The sequence below is a fragment of the Globicephala melas genome, chromosome 5 (genome assembly GCF_963455315.2).
Source record: "Globicephala melas chromosome 5, mGloMel1.2, whole genome shotgun sequence".
In the NCBI taxonomy this organism is placed as follows: Eukaryota; Metazoa; Chordata; class Mammalia; order Artiodactyla; family Delphinidae; genus Globicephala; species Globicephala melas.
The window spans coordinates 43,028,413-43,048,066 of record NC_083318.1 but is presented as its reverse complement, the minus strand read 5'-3'; the positions used below and the strand labels follow the sequence as shown (position 1 = coordinate 43,048,066).

Below are 19,654 nucleotides of genomic sequence, written 5' to 3'. Positions count from 1 at the left end.
ATAAAAAGTTTTTATAGAAAAATACTAAAGATGAATAAGGATAAGTTTATAAATTAGTTTTATATTTATTGTTATCTATTTCTGGGTTTTTCAAAATTGTTAGAGGTGAGTAGCTATTTTCTAAAGAACAGAAAAGTTTACTTTTGTTTTCTTTATTCTAAAAAGAAAAATGATCAGAAGGAAATATACTAAGCTATAGTCCTTGAATAGTGAAACAATGGTTGTTATCTCTCCTTAGTGTTTCCATATTTTCTCTAATAAGCATGTTTGGGGTCTTTAAGGACCCAAGAAATAATACCCTGCGTTAGAAATAGACAAACAATTAAGGCAGATGAGGAATAAATTATCACCCTTATACTTGGTAAACACTAGGTCAGATGACTTGCTTAAAAATCAGATTTTTGTGTTGGCTAGCTAATTAACCAAATTAACTGTAAATCTACTGAAAGGGACACTCCACTTTGTGCTATGAGGACCACTCAAACGTTCACTTAGAATCAGTTGCCGAGGTATGACACAACCTTTGGATTCTTTCATACTCCTAAATATCCAGGGAAACCCCAAGGAAATGTAGAGTATTCCCAGAGGTGTTATCAAAGGGTGGTTATATTTCTGTTGCTAAGTGACAATTCACAATAGTTAGCACTGGGACAATCTGAAATGGGAAATGGAAACTCTTGCTAACATGACTGATTAGTAAGTTTCATAAATCATCGTTAATGCCCTAGACTGAAAATAAAATTATGGAATAAAAGTGTAAATGTGTGAAAAGGAAGCCTGAGTAGTTTCCAGAGTACGCTCCAAGGGGTAACTAGAATTTCCTCCAGGTTTCTGGAAATCATGTCTTGCTATAAATCTAGGATTGCCTGACAGGTGGGTGTGTGCATCTTACTGGTGGAAGATGAGGGCTTTGATCTTATAACTCAGCTTGGTTGGAGCCACAGGAGAGGCCTCTCAACCTAGAGCAGGTCTTTGTCTTCTCGTCCTGTGTGATCATTGCTGTAGTTTTGCCAGAACCTAAAGCCTTCTCTGTCACTTCTCACTCAACTGAGTTCCCTTTCAACTTAATAGTTTTCACTGAACATACTCCTATTTAATATTCACCAAGGCAATATTCATATCTGAAGAGAACAGTGGAAAACGAATACTGGGTTATTTTTAGAACCAAGCAGCCTTTGGATGGGTGGGCCCCAAAGTGTTCTCATGTCAACCACAGTCAGTAAAATGCACACAGGTTCTCACCTTTATCTGCTTAAATTATGACCATCCATTTAAAGCAGACAGACTGACTTCAGGACACTGGGACAATGCACACTTTTGCCAATGGTGCTTTATAATTCTAGAATTATTGCTAGAAACGGTCTCTCAGAATTTCACGGGGATCCAGATTTTTGGCCATTAGAGTCAGCCATTTATATACCTTTAAAGTCATGCCTCATTTTTCTGTTTGTTTGAGCCCAACGTGATCACTTTTCTTCAGCAAACAGGGAGTGAAAAGACTTACAAAAATCACGTTCAGGGCTTCCCTGGTGGCGCAGCGGTTGAGAGTCTGCCTGCCGATGCAGGGGACACGGGTTCGTGCCCCGGTCCGGGAAGATCCCACATGCCGCGGAGCGGCTGGGTCTGTGAGCCATGGCCGCTGAGCCTGCGCGTCTGGAGCCTGTGCTCTGCAACAGAAGAGGTCACAGCAGTGAGAGGACCGCGTACCGCAAAAAAAAAAAAAAAAAAAAAAAAAATCATGTTCACAAAGGGTCTTCAAAAGAATGAGCCAGTAGCATTTGGGCTATAGCCACAAACAGAAGACAACAATTTGAAGGGGAAAAAAAAGTACTAACGTATTCACACCCCACTTGCTAGCATATATTGACAGAATGCAAGAGGTATTAATAAATAGAACATCCAAAGAAATAATAGCTAAGATGGACCCACAATATCCTTGGCATATGTGGCACAGCCCAGCGGGCACTCAGATCCCCTGCAGGCCCCAGACACTCATCACTCACCTCCCCAGCTGCTAACATGCTGGCAGCTCTTGGTGCTCAGCTGAGCCCCCTTCAGAATTGCTCACAACAACCTACCGCTGATGGCTACTCAATGTTCCAGCCCTTGCCACCAGGACAGACCACCTGAAGGACCAACCCTGCTCCCTTTGGGATCAGCTGAGGCCTTTGCTGGGGCTGCATTGCAGCTTCGTTTCTCCTTTTCCCCAAGCCTGCTTCTTTTGTTTCCTTTCCTGGAGGGTTGATCCCGAGAGCACCCTGATAAACTTTCTACTCTCAAATCTCCTTCTCCTTCTGAGTCTATTTCCCAAGGATAACCTGACCTACAACACGGATATGCCTTAGACTGGTTCAAAGATCATCCACCAACTTGTTTTAAGTCATGAAAGTACTTCCAAGGGCACTGTTTTGAAACAGAAAACTTATTCCAGCTTGTAATTTTGAGGTATATGTTAACAGATTACAAAACAGTTCACATGCTTTGATTGCAATTTTAAATATACGTAAATATGTGCATTCATAATAATAAAGACTTGAGGATATAGGCAATGAACTAGTACTTTCTGAGGACCTACTTTTTACCAGGGATTAAGCTTGGCATTACACCAAAAATATGAAAATGGTGATTATCTCTGAGTGATGGAATTAGAAGTGATTTTTATTTTCTTCTTCCTCTTTTTAGCATATTTCCCAAATTTTCTCTTCTAATTAGATACAGTTATAAAAATTATGTATCAACCTTACATAAATAAATATTCATTTTATCAAATATTTCAATAAACATTTGCTATAATTTTTATATTACATGTAACCCCCAAATCTTCTCTCTATTCTCTGAAAAACCTAAGACCTACAAAAATAAAATGTGTCAATCCAACAGAAGTTGAAGAGCAAGTTCTAAATTTCAAAATTTGGGATATGCTGAGTTGTCATTAATTCTCTAGTACTGAAATAGCCCAAGTGTTTTCTGAATCATTTGCATTTTGAAGCTAGAAAAGGGGACTTTTAGGTACTTCCTGATGACCTCATTACATGACGTGACATTCTGCTTACATGACAAAAAGAACATAAAGTTTTGCCAGCATTGAGTCTTTGGTAAAGACACCTCAGACATCAAGAAGGACAAAGCCCAGACTTGAGAGTTTGGGACCACACCCTAAATGTCCTGATATTCTTTATCAGTCCAATCTGTAATTTGTCATCCAAAAATTATATCCATTAGTTTTTCTTTGACACATGTTTATTTAGAATACATTTTTAGCTGACTATATTTGGTCTTCGATTCAGAGAGAAAATTCAATATATTGTCACTCTAAGACTAAAAGGACAAAATGTAGGCAAAATATTTTAGATATATATTATTAATAATTATATTAATAGTGTGTTGCTATATTATATAGCCTTACCAATATAGCATATATTATATTAATAATATTCTATGTTATTATTAATATAAAATATAGTCTATTATTGATAATATAGAATATATTATTAATTCTCTCCAAATCCATTTATTTTGGGGCTTTTTGGCTCAAATAAGTATATTTTATTACACCTCTCAGGCAAAAAATTTTGACTGAATTCAAACAAGTTTACCTAAAGATTAATCGAAATGGGGATATATTTTTACGTAAGCTTTTCCAGTTGTTTATGAGTTTCTGACAAGCTAAAATAAAGGGTGAGATGTAAAGATAAACTGACACTTTTCAAATTATGAGTCTGGCCAGTACGGTGACTGCATGCCAAGTCACGTCCAGCGTGGCACTGTCTGATCTACTTGGATATGGCGTAATGAAGGAGACGACGGAAGTGGGAAGCCTGGAGAGCTGATCCCTTTAAACAGTGTTTCCGATTTTCTCTGGTCTTGGAACAAACGAGAGTATAGCAAGGACTTTGGGGAATTAGTGATATTCATGGATTTCAAGGAAGTCATAAGAGTGTTCATTAGAGAACTGCTTAAGCTAGGCTGCCATTACTAGGGAGGGTGAGAATCATAGCTTTGAAGAATGCTAATTCCTCATCCACTCTCAACTCATTGGAGATGCCAATAATTTAGGGATTAGGTGAAAAGTAATGAGGAAAAGGATCACTGAAAGTTTACTGGGCCCGTATCCTCACAAACCACCATATTCTACTGCCCTGGTCTCCAAAGTTTCAAGGACTGGCAAGGCACTTAAAGGGGACATAACTGTGAGCTGAGATGAAACAACCCAGGGGGGAGAAGAAAGGGAGGATCTGCCTGCCTCCCTGCTCCCATTGGTCCAAGATAAGATAATTCATTCACACATTTATCACCAACAATTACTTACTGAGTCCTGCTGTGTGCCAGGAAGACAGAAGTTAATACTGACTATGGCAATAAAATAGTCACTGTTTACAAATCATTTACTCTGTGCTGGGGGTTCCACTGAGCACTGTCATTTCATTACTTCCTTTGATCCTCACAGGGACACCATGGTAAGTGCCATTTTTAGCACTATTTCACAGTCAAAGACACTGAGCCTGGGTCAGTAAGAGGGGTGGCTGGACTTTAAAGTCAGATGGTCTAAGTCATGAGCCCACATTTTTAGCTACTGCTCCTTCAAGAGATAACTGTGTACAGACATGAGAGGTACAGACATGTAAATATATCATTTCTGCTTACTCCTTCATCCATGCAGCCATTCAGTAGGCATTTATTGAACCCCTACTATATGTAGGCATTATGCTAGGCTCCAAGGATATGAAATCCAGGGAAAGGTCAGGACCCCAGAGTTGGAGGGACTGACAAACAGGTCCCTCTTCTCTGGCTCCCCACCGTGCTCCATTCACAGCACTGCATTTGCTTTATTCCCTAACACACCCACAGCAGCTTGAAGCCAAAGATATGTCTCACGCATCTCTGTATTCACAGCCCCCAAGAATTATGCCTGGTATGCAGAAAATGCCCAGGAAATATTTGTAGGATAGAATGTAGGAAAAACTTGAAAAAGACCCAAGTCACAAAAATGATTCCCTGGTTCATTAGGCCCTGACTTGCCTGACCCAAGGAAGGAGGATTTATGATGTAGTCCATGTAAAGGTAACTTGAATGATAATATTCCCTTGTGGAGTCCTCCCTGGGTGTCCAAATAGGAGCTCTGGGTTCCATAGTCAGCTCCCTTGATCCTGAAATCTATCAACCTTGGATCTTACCTTTATCAAATAGTAGCATTAATATCTAGAATCATGATAGAACTGTGGGAAGAGATGAATTTTGAAGTCAGACAGCCAGGTTTGAATGCCAGCTCTGCCCCTAATTGTTTTCTGTATAAGTCATTTAACTTCTCAGAGTTTCCTCATCTATAAAATGGTTTTAGTAATTGACTTCTTTGGATCATGGTGAAAACTAAATGGTATGATAGCTAACTTTATGTGTCAACCTAGCTGGGTCACCTTATCCAGATTTTTGGTCAAATATTATTCTTGATGTTTCTGAGAGGCTGTTTTTTTTTTTTTTTAAATGAGATTAACATTTAAATCAGTGGAGTTTAACTAAAGCAGATTACCCTTTATAATGTGGGTGAGGCTAATCCAAGAAGTTGAAGGCCTGAGTAGAACAAAGCCTGACCTTCCCTGAACAAGAGGGAATTCTGCCAGAAGGTGACCTTCAAACTTGAACTGTACCATTAGCTCTCCTGTGTCTCCAGTCTGCTGGCCCACCCTGCAGATTTTGGACTTGCTAACCTTCACAATTACATAAGCCAATTCCTTAAAATAAATCTCAATCTCTCTCTCTCTCTCTCTCTCTCTCTCTCTCTCTCTCTCTCTCTCTCCATGTATATTTTGATAGTCTGTTTCTCTGGAGAATCCCAACTAATACTAATGGTATGATTCTTGGACATCCCTGACATAGAACAGGTGCTCAGTGGATATTAGCTTTATTCCCCCTTCCCTGGAGACTTTCAGCCTCTTCATTCTACAGTGAGAAGATGGCGGTGCAAAAAGGTACCAGGACTTTTCCACTATCCCAATGTAACCTTGAAAAGTTCTGAGATCAACCAGGCAATCAACCAGCTTTGAGCATCACAACTTAAAGCATGGAACATCTGCTCCATGCCTGAAGGGACCATTTCATTTTCTATAAAGAATACCCTTGAAGGGACTTCAGAGTTTATCTGATCCAAAAATTTCTAGGTGTTGGCCTGAGGGCCACATACGGGTTGCTTGGTTGGTTTGTTTTTCTGATACAAGATTTTTTTTAATTAGTAATTTAAGATTTGGAAAATGTCATATAAGTCTGGATTCCTGGCTTCTCTTGAGGAATTGGAAGATCAGATGACCTCAGGCCTGAACTCCTGCCCGGCAACATTGGGCTGGAGGTGAGAGGTCACCACCACCACCACAGAGGTCACCACAAGTCATGGGGGCATTTTACTCATTTGTGTTACCTGTTGACCCCTGCACACATTTGAGTCTGTGACTCCTTGCGTCCTCCAGCTCCTTCAATTTAGAAAAGAGGAAAGTGTGACCCAGAGAGGTCTGGTGTACTTGCACAGGGTCATGGAGCTGGGATTGGCAGAGCTGGGTCTAAAACCCCGGGTTTTTCTTCCTGGGCCCCTTAGAATATGCTCTATGCCAAATGAGCACAAATACTTTTATTGATGAATTAGGTGATTCCAAAGGCGTTCTCCTGTGAAACTTCTTTATTTCAGCAGTCAGATCAAGTTTATTGTTACAAATGAATGCAGTGCTTTAAGACAGAGCTAAATTATGACCTGTCTTACTCATCTCTGTGATTATAAGCACAATTTGGGGTCAGACCACACCTAACTCTGCCATTATCATGGGCAAATTTCTCACCTTTTTTTTTTTTTTTTTTTTTTTTGTGGTACGCGGGCCTCTCACTGTTGTGGCCTCTCCCGTTGCAGAGCACAGGCTCCGGACACGCAGGCCCAGCGGCCATGGCTCACGGGCCCAGCCGCTCCGCGGCATGTGGGATCTTCCCGGACCGGGGCACGAACCCGTGTCCCCTGCATCGGCAGGCGGACTCTCAACCACTGCGCCACCAGGGAAGCCCTCTCACCTTTTTAATAATAGTTGTACAAACCACAAAGTGCAGTGGTGAAAATTAAATGAAATATTTCATGTAAACTTCTCACTATAGGGTCTGGAATATAGAAAGCGTTCAACATATGTTGTTGAATTAGGACCTCAGAGAAATTAAAATAAATATGGCAAAATAGAAAAGTAGCTAAACAATTTTGCATCTGCAAATATGTATGAGTTCACAGTGATCCCATCAATTCAAATCCAACACCAGAGTGTTTTCTTTATCTTTACCACTTTATATATTCATTCTTTGTGATATTTCATCTAACCTACAAAACATGATATATGTCAGTACAAACTTATTGATTAAAGTTCACAATTTAGGGACTTCCCTGGTGGTCCAGTGGTTAAGACTCCTTGCTTCCAATGCAGGGAGCACGAGTTCCATCCCTGGTCGGGGAACTAAGATCCCACATGCTGCACAGCGTGGCCAAAAAATTAATCAATATTTTAAAATATATTTTTTTAAAGTTCAAGATTTATTTGTGGTTATTTACATCCTTAGAATATACCCCAATAATAGTGCACAGTCAGGATGTTTTGTTCAAACAAAACTTGAATTAATCCCTTACGCTTGGGTGGTTGAGTTATCAATAAGATGTACAGTTGGGTCAATTTGCTGCTGTTTGTATTGATTTTAGAATCTCTTTTATTTCATCTTTTATGATCTAATTTTGGGTTTTAATATGTTATCCTTGTTTCAACCAATAAGTACTATGTTACTGGGATTGAAGTAATGAAAAAGACAGAGTGTCTGTCTTCTAAAAGCTTAGAGGTGGTAGTGGAAACACACATATAAACAGACCATTACTATAAACCGTGTCTTGGAGGTATGGATGGAGAGCTGAGGGGTCGTGGTGGTTTGACTGGTAGATAATGGGGGCTTAATAAGGCTTGCTGAACAAATCAATGAATGACTGAATCAATGAACCGATTTTTCCTTTTATTTGTCCCCTCTAGACTATGAGTTCTTCAAGATGAGGACTCAACCTAATTGATCTCTGTATCCCAGGGAGGGCCAGAATTGGTCCCAATCTATGCCTTTAGAATAAAAAGCAGCCATTCTAGGGCCCTGCCTTCAGCACTAGGACTAAATTATTTCCATGAATGCCATATATTTCATTTGTCAGAGTAGCTGTCCCAGTTCCTCCCGTGCTATCTCAGCACTTTCCCGCTCTTTTCTTTTCTTATGGCTATTACATTTTAATATATATTAAACATTATTATTTTTTAACATCTTTATTAGAGTATAATTGCTTTACAACGCTGTGTTAGTTTCTGCTGTATAACAAAGGGAATCAGCTATACGTATACATATATCCCCATATCCCCTCCCTCTTGCATCTCCCTCCCACCCTCCCTATTCCACCCCTCTAGGTGGTCACAAAGCACTGAGCTGATTTCAGTCAAGCTCATCACTTTCTTCACTTGTCTTCATGGAAAACCATGTTCCTATTTTAAAATGAGGGTGGGGTGGGGTTGGGGATACTATTCATTGAAAAAGTAAAAGAAGAAAATAATGGAGGGATTTCCCTGGTGGCGCAGTGGTTAAGAATCTGCCTGCCAATGCAGGCGACACAGGTTCGATCCCTGGTCTGGGAAGATCCCACATGCCACGGAGCAGCTAAGCCCGTGCGCCACAGCTACTGAGCCTGTGCTCTAAAGCCCGTGAGCCACATATACTGAGCCCACGTGCTGCAACTACTGAAGCCTGCACATCTAGAGCCCGTGCTCCGCAACAAGAGCCAAGCTGTGCGTGCAGAAGCTCGTGACTTCTGTGGCCCGGCGCCAAAGTCAGAGACTCCCAGCAGCTAAGGGTGACCTGAGACCTAGTGGTTCCCAAGGCTCTTTTCTCCCTCCAGCAGTCAACTTGGATCTAATTATTCTACCCATTCCAGGAAATTCCCTGGAAGGCAGCTCTGTGGAACTGAACTGGGAGATTTCACAAAGGGAGATTTGTTCTTGCACCAAAGGCTCCAGTTAACTACCTTATTTCTTCCAAGTCTTACCCTTTTCCAATGCCCTTTCAGTACAATATTCACTGGGAGGGAGCTTGTCCGTCCAGCACATTTTTTTTCTTCCAGCACTTTTGTCTTCTGATTTTATTCTAGCAAGGAGAGCTGCCCACCTTTACAGCCACCGGAGTAGTGGGTGGTCGGGAGAGCAGGGGCTTGGATTGGCAATGACAGCAGGGGTTGTTGAACTCTGGGTGGGCTTGAAGAATGAAAAGTATAGTTCTTAGATTGATGTCTGGGGGGCAGTGGTCATGTTGATACCTTTTGTCAGTATCCAGCTTGCGATGGGAGCCAGCTCTTAGTGAAAGGTCTTAGGAGGATCCCTGGCCCAGTCCTCTCAAGTGGGCAAGTATTAACCATCTAGGATGATTCAAAACTCACCTAGGATGAGAGAAAGTGTGGCTGACCCTGCTCATTGGCAAGAGGGCCGTTCCCTACCCTCTTCTCCATTGCCCACAGGGTCACAGGGTCTCGGCTTCCAAACCAAGTAGGCTCGTCAAGCAATTTCCTCCAGAATAAAAACAGGTTCTAGGGCTTCCCTGGTGGCGCAGTGGTTGAGAGTCCACCTGCCGATGCAGGGGATACGGGTTCGTGCCCCGGTCCGGGAAGATCCCACATGCCGCGGAGCAGCTGGGCCCGTGAGCCATGGCCCCTGAGCCTGCGTGTCCGGAGCCTGTGCTCTGCAATGGGAGAGGCCACAACAGTGAGAGGCCTGCAAAAAAAAAAAAAAAAAAAAACAGGTTCTAGCATTTTTTTGAATTTAAAAAACTAACCTTGATGGTACTCTATGTGTTATGCACTATTCTGAGAACTATACATCTATTTTCTCACTTAAAGCTTAAACAACCCAAAGAGATGGGCACAATTATCACCCCCATTTTACAGGTAGAGAAACTGAGCTCTGTTCTAAGCACTTTACATGTGTCAGGCCCTAGAGATCAGATGGATCTGTATGACCGTCAACGTGAGGCTAGCAGACCTGGGAGGCAGGTGTCATGCTCCGTGTGCTTCCACCATGCGCCATTCACCTCAGTTATTTCTAATCCCAGAAACAACAATGGCCACGTCTGACAGTGACAAAGCGACAACTGAGTGCCCTTAAGGGCAAGAACGGCTCCTCTACCCGACCGGTCTGTGGAGTCATTTGGGGTGCTGCTCTTGACTCAGTGGCTTCCAAACTGTTCTCCTGCCCTCCCAGAGAACCTGTCAGCCTCTGAGATTCCCTAGAAAATGTATTTCCAGCCAGAGTTGTATTCAGCCATTGCAGCTGAAGTCACTGGTTGATACATGTGTACAACACGTGTTAGTTTTCTCTTCTCTGCAAGTCTGCATGGTGTATCAAGATTTTAAATATTGTTTCACACTTACATCCCTTATTAAGAATCACAAATTTCACTATGTCATCACATAGACTCTTGGAAAGTCTCAAGTGAGTTTTCTTAACAGAAGAAAGGTGTGTCATCATGTGATTCTCCAAGCTGAGATTCTTCTTGGAAAGCAAACAGCACTATTCCTTCTTTGATGTCTCCGAGGACAAAGAGGAATGGGTGAGGGTTTTCAGGTCTTCAACAGACTGTGAGTTTGGACTCCTCTGGGCACCTATTCCAGCCTCCCCCACTCACGAGACATACCCAGGATGATCCTCTCTTCCAGTTGCCCAACTCACTTGACCTTGGGGTGGGGTAGGTGAGAGGATGTGTTGCCTTTAGAAGCCCATCTCCAGCTTGTTTAATTCTTGCTCCAAACCCATAGATAATTTTTGCAGGTTTTTTCCCAGCTCCACTGAGGTATGATTGACAAATAAATATATATTTGAGGTATACAATGTGATGTTTTGGTATATGTATACATTATGAAATGATTATCACAATCTAATTAACATATTCATCATCTCACATAGTTATGTGTGTGTGTGTGTGTGTGTGTGTGTGTGTGTGTGTGTGGTGAAAAAACTTGAGATCTACTCTCTTAGAAAATTTCAAATACACAACACAGTATTGTTAACCTTCTTCACCATGTTGTACACTAGGTCTCCAGAGCTTATTCATCTTATAACCAAAACTTCACAACACCCTTTTACCAGCATCTCCCAGTTTCCCCCACCTGCCAGGCCCTGGTAACCACCATTCTATTTGCTGTTACTATTGATATAAAGTTGACTTTCTTAGATTCCACATATAAGTGAGGTCAAACAGTATTTGCAGACACAATTGTTGTTAAAAGAATGATTCCACAAAGTCCTTTATTACTCATTTATTATTTTTACAGTATAACTCATTTATATCTGTTATAAATATATTCCAAACTGGAGATTCACAGATGTTAATGAACTTGCTCACTGGGTCACTTGTCTCTTAATCCCACTACCTTGTGCTGTTTGCGCTTTGACTAAAGGATGAAAAAGGCAATGTGAACCCATGTGAATGAAGTTCAAGGATAAATGCTGTCAGGGACCAATTCCAACCCTTCTGTGCTTTGTGTGTGTGATCCGAGGGCCAGCCAACCACTGCCTCTCAGGGTAGCAACTGACTCCCTGATGGATTGATAAAAAACACATATTAAAATGATGACTCATGTAGTAAAAAAAAATTGCTTCATTATTTTTAAAAAACGGTGAGAAAAATGTTAGGTTAACGTTGCATTTATAAAATGCCTCTTAAAGTTATACTCTAGGTTTAACATTTTACTTCATACAATTTTAATTTGCCATACAGAACATTTACCTATATACATAAGTACTTGCCTTTTAAAAACCCACAAAAACAGAGTCATTCTGTGCAGTACAGATTCTACCTGAGATGCTCGAGTCACAGTCGTAGGAGTTGTTCTCAGGAGGAATGGGATGCCAGGAAGTAAGTCAACATGGCCCCTGCTGCACCCTTTCCGTCGGGGAGTGTGCACTTCTGGGTTGAGCTTGTTTCCAACAAGGGCTAAAGTGCACAGACAGCTGTCAAGCCAAAGAAAGAATGTGTTTTGCCAAAATATTTGATATATACTTGGCCTTGTCTGCCAGGTCTATAAGAGACACAGATGTGGCATGAAACAGAACAACATAATCAGTGACATGGGGCTAAAGAAAGACCCACTGAATGTGGCATCACTGTGGATTGAGAGACACTGTTTTTTGTAACACAAAAGTGTGTGTACACATACACACAGTTATGCATACATATGTATGTATGTGTATCCTTTCAAGTATCAGAACTGTATTTGTAAGTGTGCCTCAAATATTATGAGGTCATTAACCATTACAGAAGGAAAAAGAGAGCCTTTAGGAGTTGGAAAAGCCTTTGAGTGAGTATGATGGTGGGTACCAGTTGGCATAGTAAGAGGATTTCCTAGAGCAAACAAGAATAAAGTGGGGAGACAGGGCATAGCAGGTTTATGAGTAAGATATGAGGTTCATAAGCAATCAATATTTCAGTAGAGATGTCACTTATAAGAAGAGTGATATGGAGGATCTATTTAGATATGTAGGCCAGAAAGTCCTTAGGGCTAGAGGTGCATGGTCAATGGCAAAGGTGCAAAATTGGAACTACAGAGAGAACGGAGGCAGGGATGAAACATCATGGTAATGAAGATACAAAGGTGTTGCAAGAAGAAAATAGCACCTCAGGCCCCAGCCACCTCCAGGGCTCCTCAGGGCTCTCTGCAGCATTGTGTGAAGCCTTGGGACCAGCCTCCTCTTTGGTCTCCACCAGCTTTGACCTTAAACACTTAAATGAGTCTTCTTGGGAGAAGATTCTCACAAATTGATTTTTACTAAATCCATTTCATCTCTGAAAGGGGACATAAAGAACAAAATTTTCCTAACACAGGGAGCCACTTCATGGGGTATCCTGGTGAACAGGAAGGTATCTTAAAGGATCCAGAACTCAGCAAGCAAGCCCAACAATAAGGCAGAGTCTTGAGAAGAAAACAGCTAGGTTACCCAGTGGATTAGCAGGGAGCTATTTCTGAGGACATTCTGCAGGTAGGCAGAAGGCAAGTCTGAATCTTAATCAGAACTGGTCCCTAGCATCCATTCTCATGTCCAGCCAAGACTACAACCCACAAGGATGTGCCTAAGTGGAGAACAGGCTGTAGCTGTAGGGGCTGCTGAAGGAAACAGGATTGTCAACCAGGGGCAGGCAGACAGGGGTGAGTGATTTCTTACATATGAGACACTATGCTAGACTGTCAAGTTTTGTCATCTTTTTTAGTTCTTACCACATTTTGAAGAGGGTAAGTTTATAATCCTTATTTAAGTGACAAAGAAGCTGAATTTCAGAGAGGTTAGGTACTTCATTCTAGATCACAGAATGACGCCAAAATATGAACCCAGAAGTGTCTGACTCCAAAATTTATGCTGTTTTCAACAAACCTAGTGGGTTCCCTGAAGGATTCTCAAATTAGCTTATTAATTCTTCACTCAATGCATCTATGTTTTAACCAAAAAACTAGAAAATCTCCAGATGTTTAAAAATTAAGCAACACATTTTGAAATAACAATTAAATCAGAAAATATTTTTAACTAAATGATAATGAAAAGAGACATATCCAAACATTTTAAGAGCTGCAGCTAAAGTAGCACTCAGAGAAAAATTTATAGTGTTAAAATGTACATATAAGAAAAGAAAATGTACTGAAAAATCAATGATCTAAACCTCCATCTTAAGAAGCTGAATAAAGAAACCCAAAGAGATTAGAAGGAATATCTATATCTCTAATAATAAAGAGAAAAGCAAAACCCAAATAAGTAGAAAGAGAAAATCAACAAAGTTAAAGGTTGGTTCTTTGAAAGAGTAGTAAAAATGATAATCCCCGAGCAAGACTAATCAAGTAAAATTCAAGTGAGAAATAAATTGTCACATCAAGAACAAATATATATATTTTAACTGCCTCCTACATAAATAAGACACTGAGAATGAGGAGGAGAAGGAAGAGGAAGAGGACAAAAAAAGTATCTGTTTTGAAGCCATCTAGAAAATCACATTTCAGATTCTATTGTATTTAATTTAATCCAACATGCATTTATTGGAAGAGAACATAAGGGCTGGCCATCTGGTTTTATCAGTCTAGAAAGATAGAGCACATGAATTTTGGAGTTGAATAAAGCTGAGTTCAAATTCATTCTCTACCTTGAACTAAATGTATGATTTTGGGAAAAGTATATAAATTCTCTGAACTTCCTTTTTCTCATTTGACAAATGAGAGATAATAATATCAACCTCATAGGGCTATCGGAAGGATTAGAGGTAAAGCACCAAGCGTGTGGGTAGCTTATATCTTACAGAATATTTTTCCCAACATGACCCATAACCATGGCATTTATAGTTTATCTGTAGGAAGGGTACAAAAATATATCCTGAAACAAGGTCATTCATTTGGAAATGTAAACTTTTCTGAAAAGTCTGGGCATTTACTTTTCTTGACCTGCCAATAAGAGAGGCTTGGAGTGGTCATTCTTCAAGGGAAAGGATGTTACCAACATATTAATAACATAAAGCATCATATGAAAATTAAACTGAAATAATATAAAATTTCCACTCTAATGTTATACAGTAATTAATCTTTCTTGATTATTAGGAGATCGAAATAAAAACTATGCCAATAACATAAGTTATTTTAAGACTCTAGAGGAAAAGGCTCCCATCTCCAGTGTTGATATTATGACAGAGAATTCCCCCGAATCCTCAGCTTTCCACGAGCGTGTCTCCTGAGTCGTGCATTTTGATGTATACTGCAGGGCCTCAACCACGCAGACTGGCTCATCTGCAAGATGAATCCCCAGGCTTTTTCACACACTGAAGGAACTTGCCAGAGCTATGACGAGAAAGGAAAAAAGGAGATCAAGAGGCAGTACAATACACCTATGGTCAACTCACCAATGAAAGAAGCCCCTTTGTTAACGACAAAACTACGCATCGACCACTTAGCATCCACCCAAGTTTCTTTCCTGCACTGACAACAAGGAGAAAGGTCAAGTCCAAGAGTGAATGACTGAAAGTACAGCCCAACTTAGCTTCATTTCACTTGTAAAGCCATAGAAATAAATAACTGATGTTTGAAGATAATATGTGGAGATGAAAATGTCTGGCTCACACAAGTCACAGATATGTGCTATGAATGTCAGCTGAGAGTCAGGAAGCAGCAGAAGCAGCAACCTAAGAGGAGGGACCTCCATATTTTCTGTTGAGGATTTGCTTTCTCTTCAAAAACTTCCTGAGGAAGTGTTGGGTCTAAGCGTCAGGCAGCAAGAGGTCATAGACTCTCTGGGGGATGGCTGGCGGCCATCAGCAAAAGGACCACAATCCTTGGCACAGAAAGAATCCTAGGTAAGTATTAGCAGGTGAAGGACTCTTGCTTTCATAAAAATCAAATAACAAAGCCACAGGGTCCAATGGGAGTGGTTAGCACATGGAGGAGAGAGGTGGAGAGCAGGGTAAGTGGTTCCTTAAATTGCAGCTGAATCTGATTTTGCTAAATGTGAGTCAAGAGAGAGAGCGAGAGGCTTAGAAGCAGCTACCAGTACCCCTGTTTCTAGGATAGGCCATCTCAGGCTCATCCCTAGCCAACTGTCATGACTAGTTGGGTATAGTGGCTCTAAGTAGAGAGTCAAGCCATCCTCACCAATACAGTGATCTGAGATTCCCCACATGAATACATTCTAGGAGGGAAAAGTATCTTCTTCCTTAAGGAAATAATGCTTCAGAAAAGGAATCTTTAGAGGACTATTTAGGATTTTCGAAGCCACCTTTGCTTTACAGTAAATGAAGAGAATAGGAAGACATTGCTTAATTAGTTTCTCATTTATTGGGAAGTCAATTTTGGTAAAGGAGCAGCAATTGTGCTGTTAAGATAATCTCTCTCCAATAATATATAAATATCCACATCCAATGTTCCAGTAAAATGGAAACACTTGTGATATGTTGGATAACACATTGAGGATAGAGACAGAGTATCTTGAAATAACATAAAAGGAGAAATGCACCTTTAGGGTTTTTTAATATGCCACTAGGGCACACTAGCCAGAAAAAGCAATCTGACTATTTGCTTTTTTTGGGGGGGGGGGCGGGGGTGTACGCGGGCCTCTCACTGTTGTGGCCTCTCCCGTTGCGGAGCACAGGCTCAGGACGCGCAGGCTCAGCGGCCATGGCTCATGGGCCCAGAAGCTCCGTGGCATGTGGGATCTTCCCGGACCCGGGCACAAACCCATGTCCCCTGCATCGGCAGGCGGACTCTCAACCACTACGCCACCAGGGAAGCCTTATTTGCTATTTTTAAAGTAATCCAAAAAGTAGTATTTTAAAACATATCTTAAGAAAAACATATCTTAAGAAATTCTGGGGACATCCCTGGTGGTGCAATGGTTGGGAATCCGCCCGCCAATGCAGGGGACACGGGTTCGATCCCTGGTCCGGGAACATCCTACATGCCACAGAGCAACTAAGCCCATGCACCACAACTACTGAGCCTGCTCTCTACAGCCCATGAACCACAAATACTGAAGCTCACATGCCTAGAGCCCATGCTCTGCAACAAGAGAAGCCACCATAGCGAGAAGTCCATGCAAGGAGGGAGCCCGCACACAACAACGAAGACCCAATGCAGACAAAAATTTAAAAAATAAAAAATAGGGCTTCCCTGATGGCGCAGTGGTTGAGAGTCCGCCTGCCGATGCAGGGGACGCGGGTTCGTGCCCCAGTCCAGGAAGATCCCACATGCCGCGGAGCAGCTGGGCCTGTGAGTCATGGCCACTGAGCCTGTGCTTCTGGAGCCTGTGCTCCGCAACGGGAGAGGCCACAACAGTGAGAGGCCGGCGTACCGCAAAAAAGAGTTGCCATTTAAAAAAGTAAATAAATAAATAAATAAAAATTTTAAAAAAGAAAATCTGTGTATATTTTATAAAACTGAGTGTGTGTATGGAAAAAATGACTTTAAGGATATACAGCCATATGTTAATCGTGTTTGTCTCTGAGTAGTGGGATTTATTAAAAGGTAATAGAATCAGTAGAAGGTCTAATCCATGTAAATGTAATTACAATTCTGTTTGCTTATTAAAAAAATCACACTGAAACAGCGGGACAAATTTGGTTAAATTGGAAAGTATGTTTGGGATGGAGTGATTTAGACTACAGTCTACATCTATATCCATGACATTCACTTTGGGCTCCCCTAGAGACAAGCAGCTTGCAAAGCCACAGAACTCTTAGACACAACAAGGGCTCCTGGTAATTCAAGGAGGCATGCCGAGTATATCATGACCTCATGGTTGGAGAAAAACAACAGGAATTTCAAATATGATCCCCAAGTTTAAGGTCACATGAGCTGGTGCTCTGAGTGACAGGTGCTGACTTACGAATCACGTCTTCCTAGGTGGGCCACTATACAAGTCCATGTGGGAAGGTATGCTTAATTATTCTTCCCAGGTGGAGGATGAATGAGCTTACCCAGAGCCTGTAGTTTGGGCCATTCATAAAAAAATGGGGAATGCTAAATGTAAGAAAAGAGATAAAAGAGTGTTGGGGACGACTCATCTACATTCCCCCATCTTGTCCTAAGTTTTGGCATTCCATTTTCTCAATGCAAAGTATCTTTGAGTAACTTAACCTGGTCAGATGTTTGCCATGTTTCTTTTATAGTTGTTCCTTTGTTCTGTTTGTTTTCCCATCTAACTGCTGTAGAAGGCTTCTGTTATTTTCTGGCAGTTTCCAGAGAGAAGCCAGCTGACTGATGGGGAATTCAGGTCATTTGAGAGACAAAGGCCTCACTGAATGTTCTTTGAATCTGTCCTTCTGTTTTTCTGACATGGTTGGTGGGAAAGGGAGGTGATAGAGAAGTGATGGGAAAAGTATCCTAACGTTTCAGCTTCTACATTCCTTAAGAAAAGTTTTCTCTCTGCATCTGTCTTGTTCCAAGCTATCACATATGGGAAAATTTCCAAAGATGCTTTTAGCAGAGATCTCTGTCTATATTAAGTATTGGCCACAACTTCTTAAAAATAGTGAGGGGAGAGGGGTCCCAGTTTTGATAACAGGGTTGCAGGTGACTTTAAAAATATATACCTATCTGTAATTTAAACTTTTCTCCAATAAACATGTATTACTGGTAAGTATTTTTTTTAAGATTTTACATTTTTTCATTAGAAAATGATAAAGCTTGGTAAACTGCCATTTGGCAACTTACCAAGTGTTAGGCATCTACACTGAGACCCAACTAAAGAAACCTCACCTGCAAAATTATGCCAAGTCACAAGGATTTTATAAATCCTTTGTATATGGCAAAACGTGCTTCTACTCCTCTGAAAGCTAGGAGTTCTGGGTCAGGCCTCTCATGTGGGAAACCAGGAAAGATACCCTCAAAGTCTGGGTCAGCTTTACAGGAAAATAACTGCTTGAGTCAGGTGTGGAAGGAAGAGAAAGAGGAGGGAAGGTGGACAGCAGGAGGCCACTGGCTGGAAACACCTTCTGGGCTGAGCTGGGGGAAGAGCAGAGTTCACCATAGGTCACCACCCAGATCACCATCAAGGCCCAAGGGAAGATGCCTGTGGATGGCAAGACAGCCATTTCTTCTTCAAGAAGACATCAATTACCTGTAGTTATCTTGGCAAGTAAATTTGATATTCCTTTGCCTTATAATCTGTCTCAGATCATTTATGGAGGAACCCGAGCAGGAGTCACTGGGGAAAAAAAAGAAGAAAGTGTTAAAATAGCAAGAGCTCACAAACATTTCCTGAGTCTCTTGGTTTCTTCCAGGTAGCAGGCCCTGGTCAAGGCCCTGGGGTAAAGAGGTGAAGCAGAGGTAGCTTCTAAGAGCTCACAGGTCAGCAGGGGAGCCAAAGGTGTGAACTACGTAGATACCTACCATGGAAATAAAATTAAGAGACTGTTGGAATGGGGTAAATGTAGAGTAAGGCCCCATTCATTTCCTGAGCCAGTCCTTTCTCAATGCATTTCTGTGACTGTGGACTCTTTCATGGACTGATTCCTGAAATAACCCTGAGAATATATGGCTACAAGGTAGTAACATATACCTGGGAAATTTTCCAGGGTCATGGATCACCCAAGCCTGTAGCGTATGAACCTTCATTGGATTCAAGTTATGGACTTCCACACGTCCAAAAGTTCTAAGATGGGAGAGACAAAGAACATTGTTAACCCCAGACTAAATTTTTCAGGCATCCACAGCCCCTGTGAAAAGCCAACAGGCGGGGTGCCATTGGTTAGAACTTACCCTTTGGAAGTGATCCATGATTTGCATTAAAATCAGGCATCTTTACTCATTCAGTGTGACCCTAAATGAGTAAGATTCTCAAAAGAAGATTCTTAATCTGTACATTGATGTTGATTCTTTAAGTACTTGCTATTCCAAGAGTGGGCCTTAGACCAACGTAATGAGCTCATTAGACCTGCAGAATCGCTGCCCACCACCACCTGCTGAATCAGAACCTGCAGCCGAACAATCGCCAGGTGATCTACTCACTCTCTGAGTTTGAGAAGCACATCGTTGAAAGACCCCGATGTCCTGCTCTAACCCCAGCCTTAAACTCTCCCCATTAGTCTCTACCACTCCTGTTACAAGTACTTG

At 41.4% G+C, this 19,654-nt stretch overlaps 1 protein-coding gene across 2 annotated transcripts in view; it reads right to left on the bottom strand.

Moving 5' to 3' along the window:
* Positions 1–11,310: 11,310 nt before the first annotated feature.
* CD38 (CD38 molecule) overlaps positions 11,311–19,654 on the bottom strand; it is a 37,912-nt gene continuing 29,568 nt past the window's right edge. Inside the window, exons 6-8 of one of the 2 annotated variants that reach the window (XM_030864269.2) lie at positions 19,101–19,193; positions 18,660–18,746; positions 11,311–14,890 (exon numbers count right to left, since the gene is read on the bottom strand). In XM_030864269.2, the coding sequence (XP_030720129.1) occupies positions 14,836–14,890; positions 18,660–18,746; positions 19,101–19,193 (235 nt within the window). In that variant the 3' untranslated portion in view covers positions 11,311–14,835. The remainder of the gene's footprint in view (positions 14,891–18,659; positions 18,747–19,100; positions 19,194–19,654) is intronic. The other variant, XM_060299182.2, reaches the window with a different exon arrangement.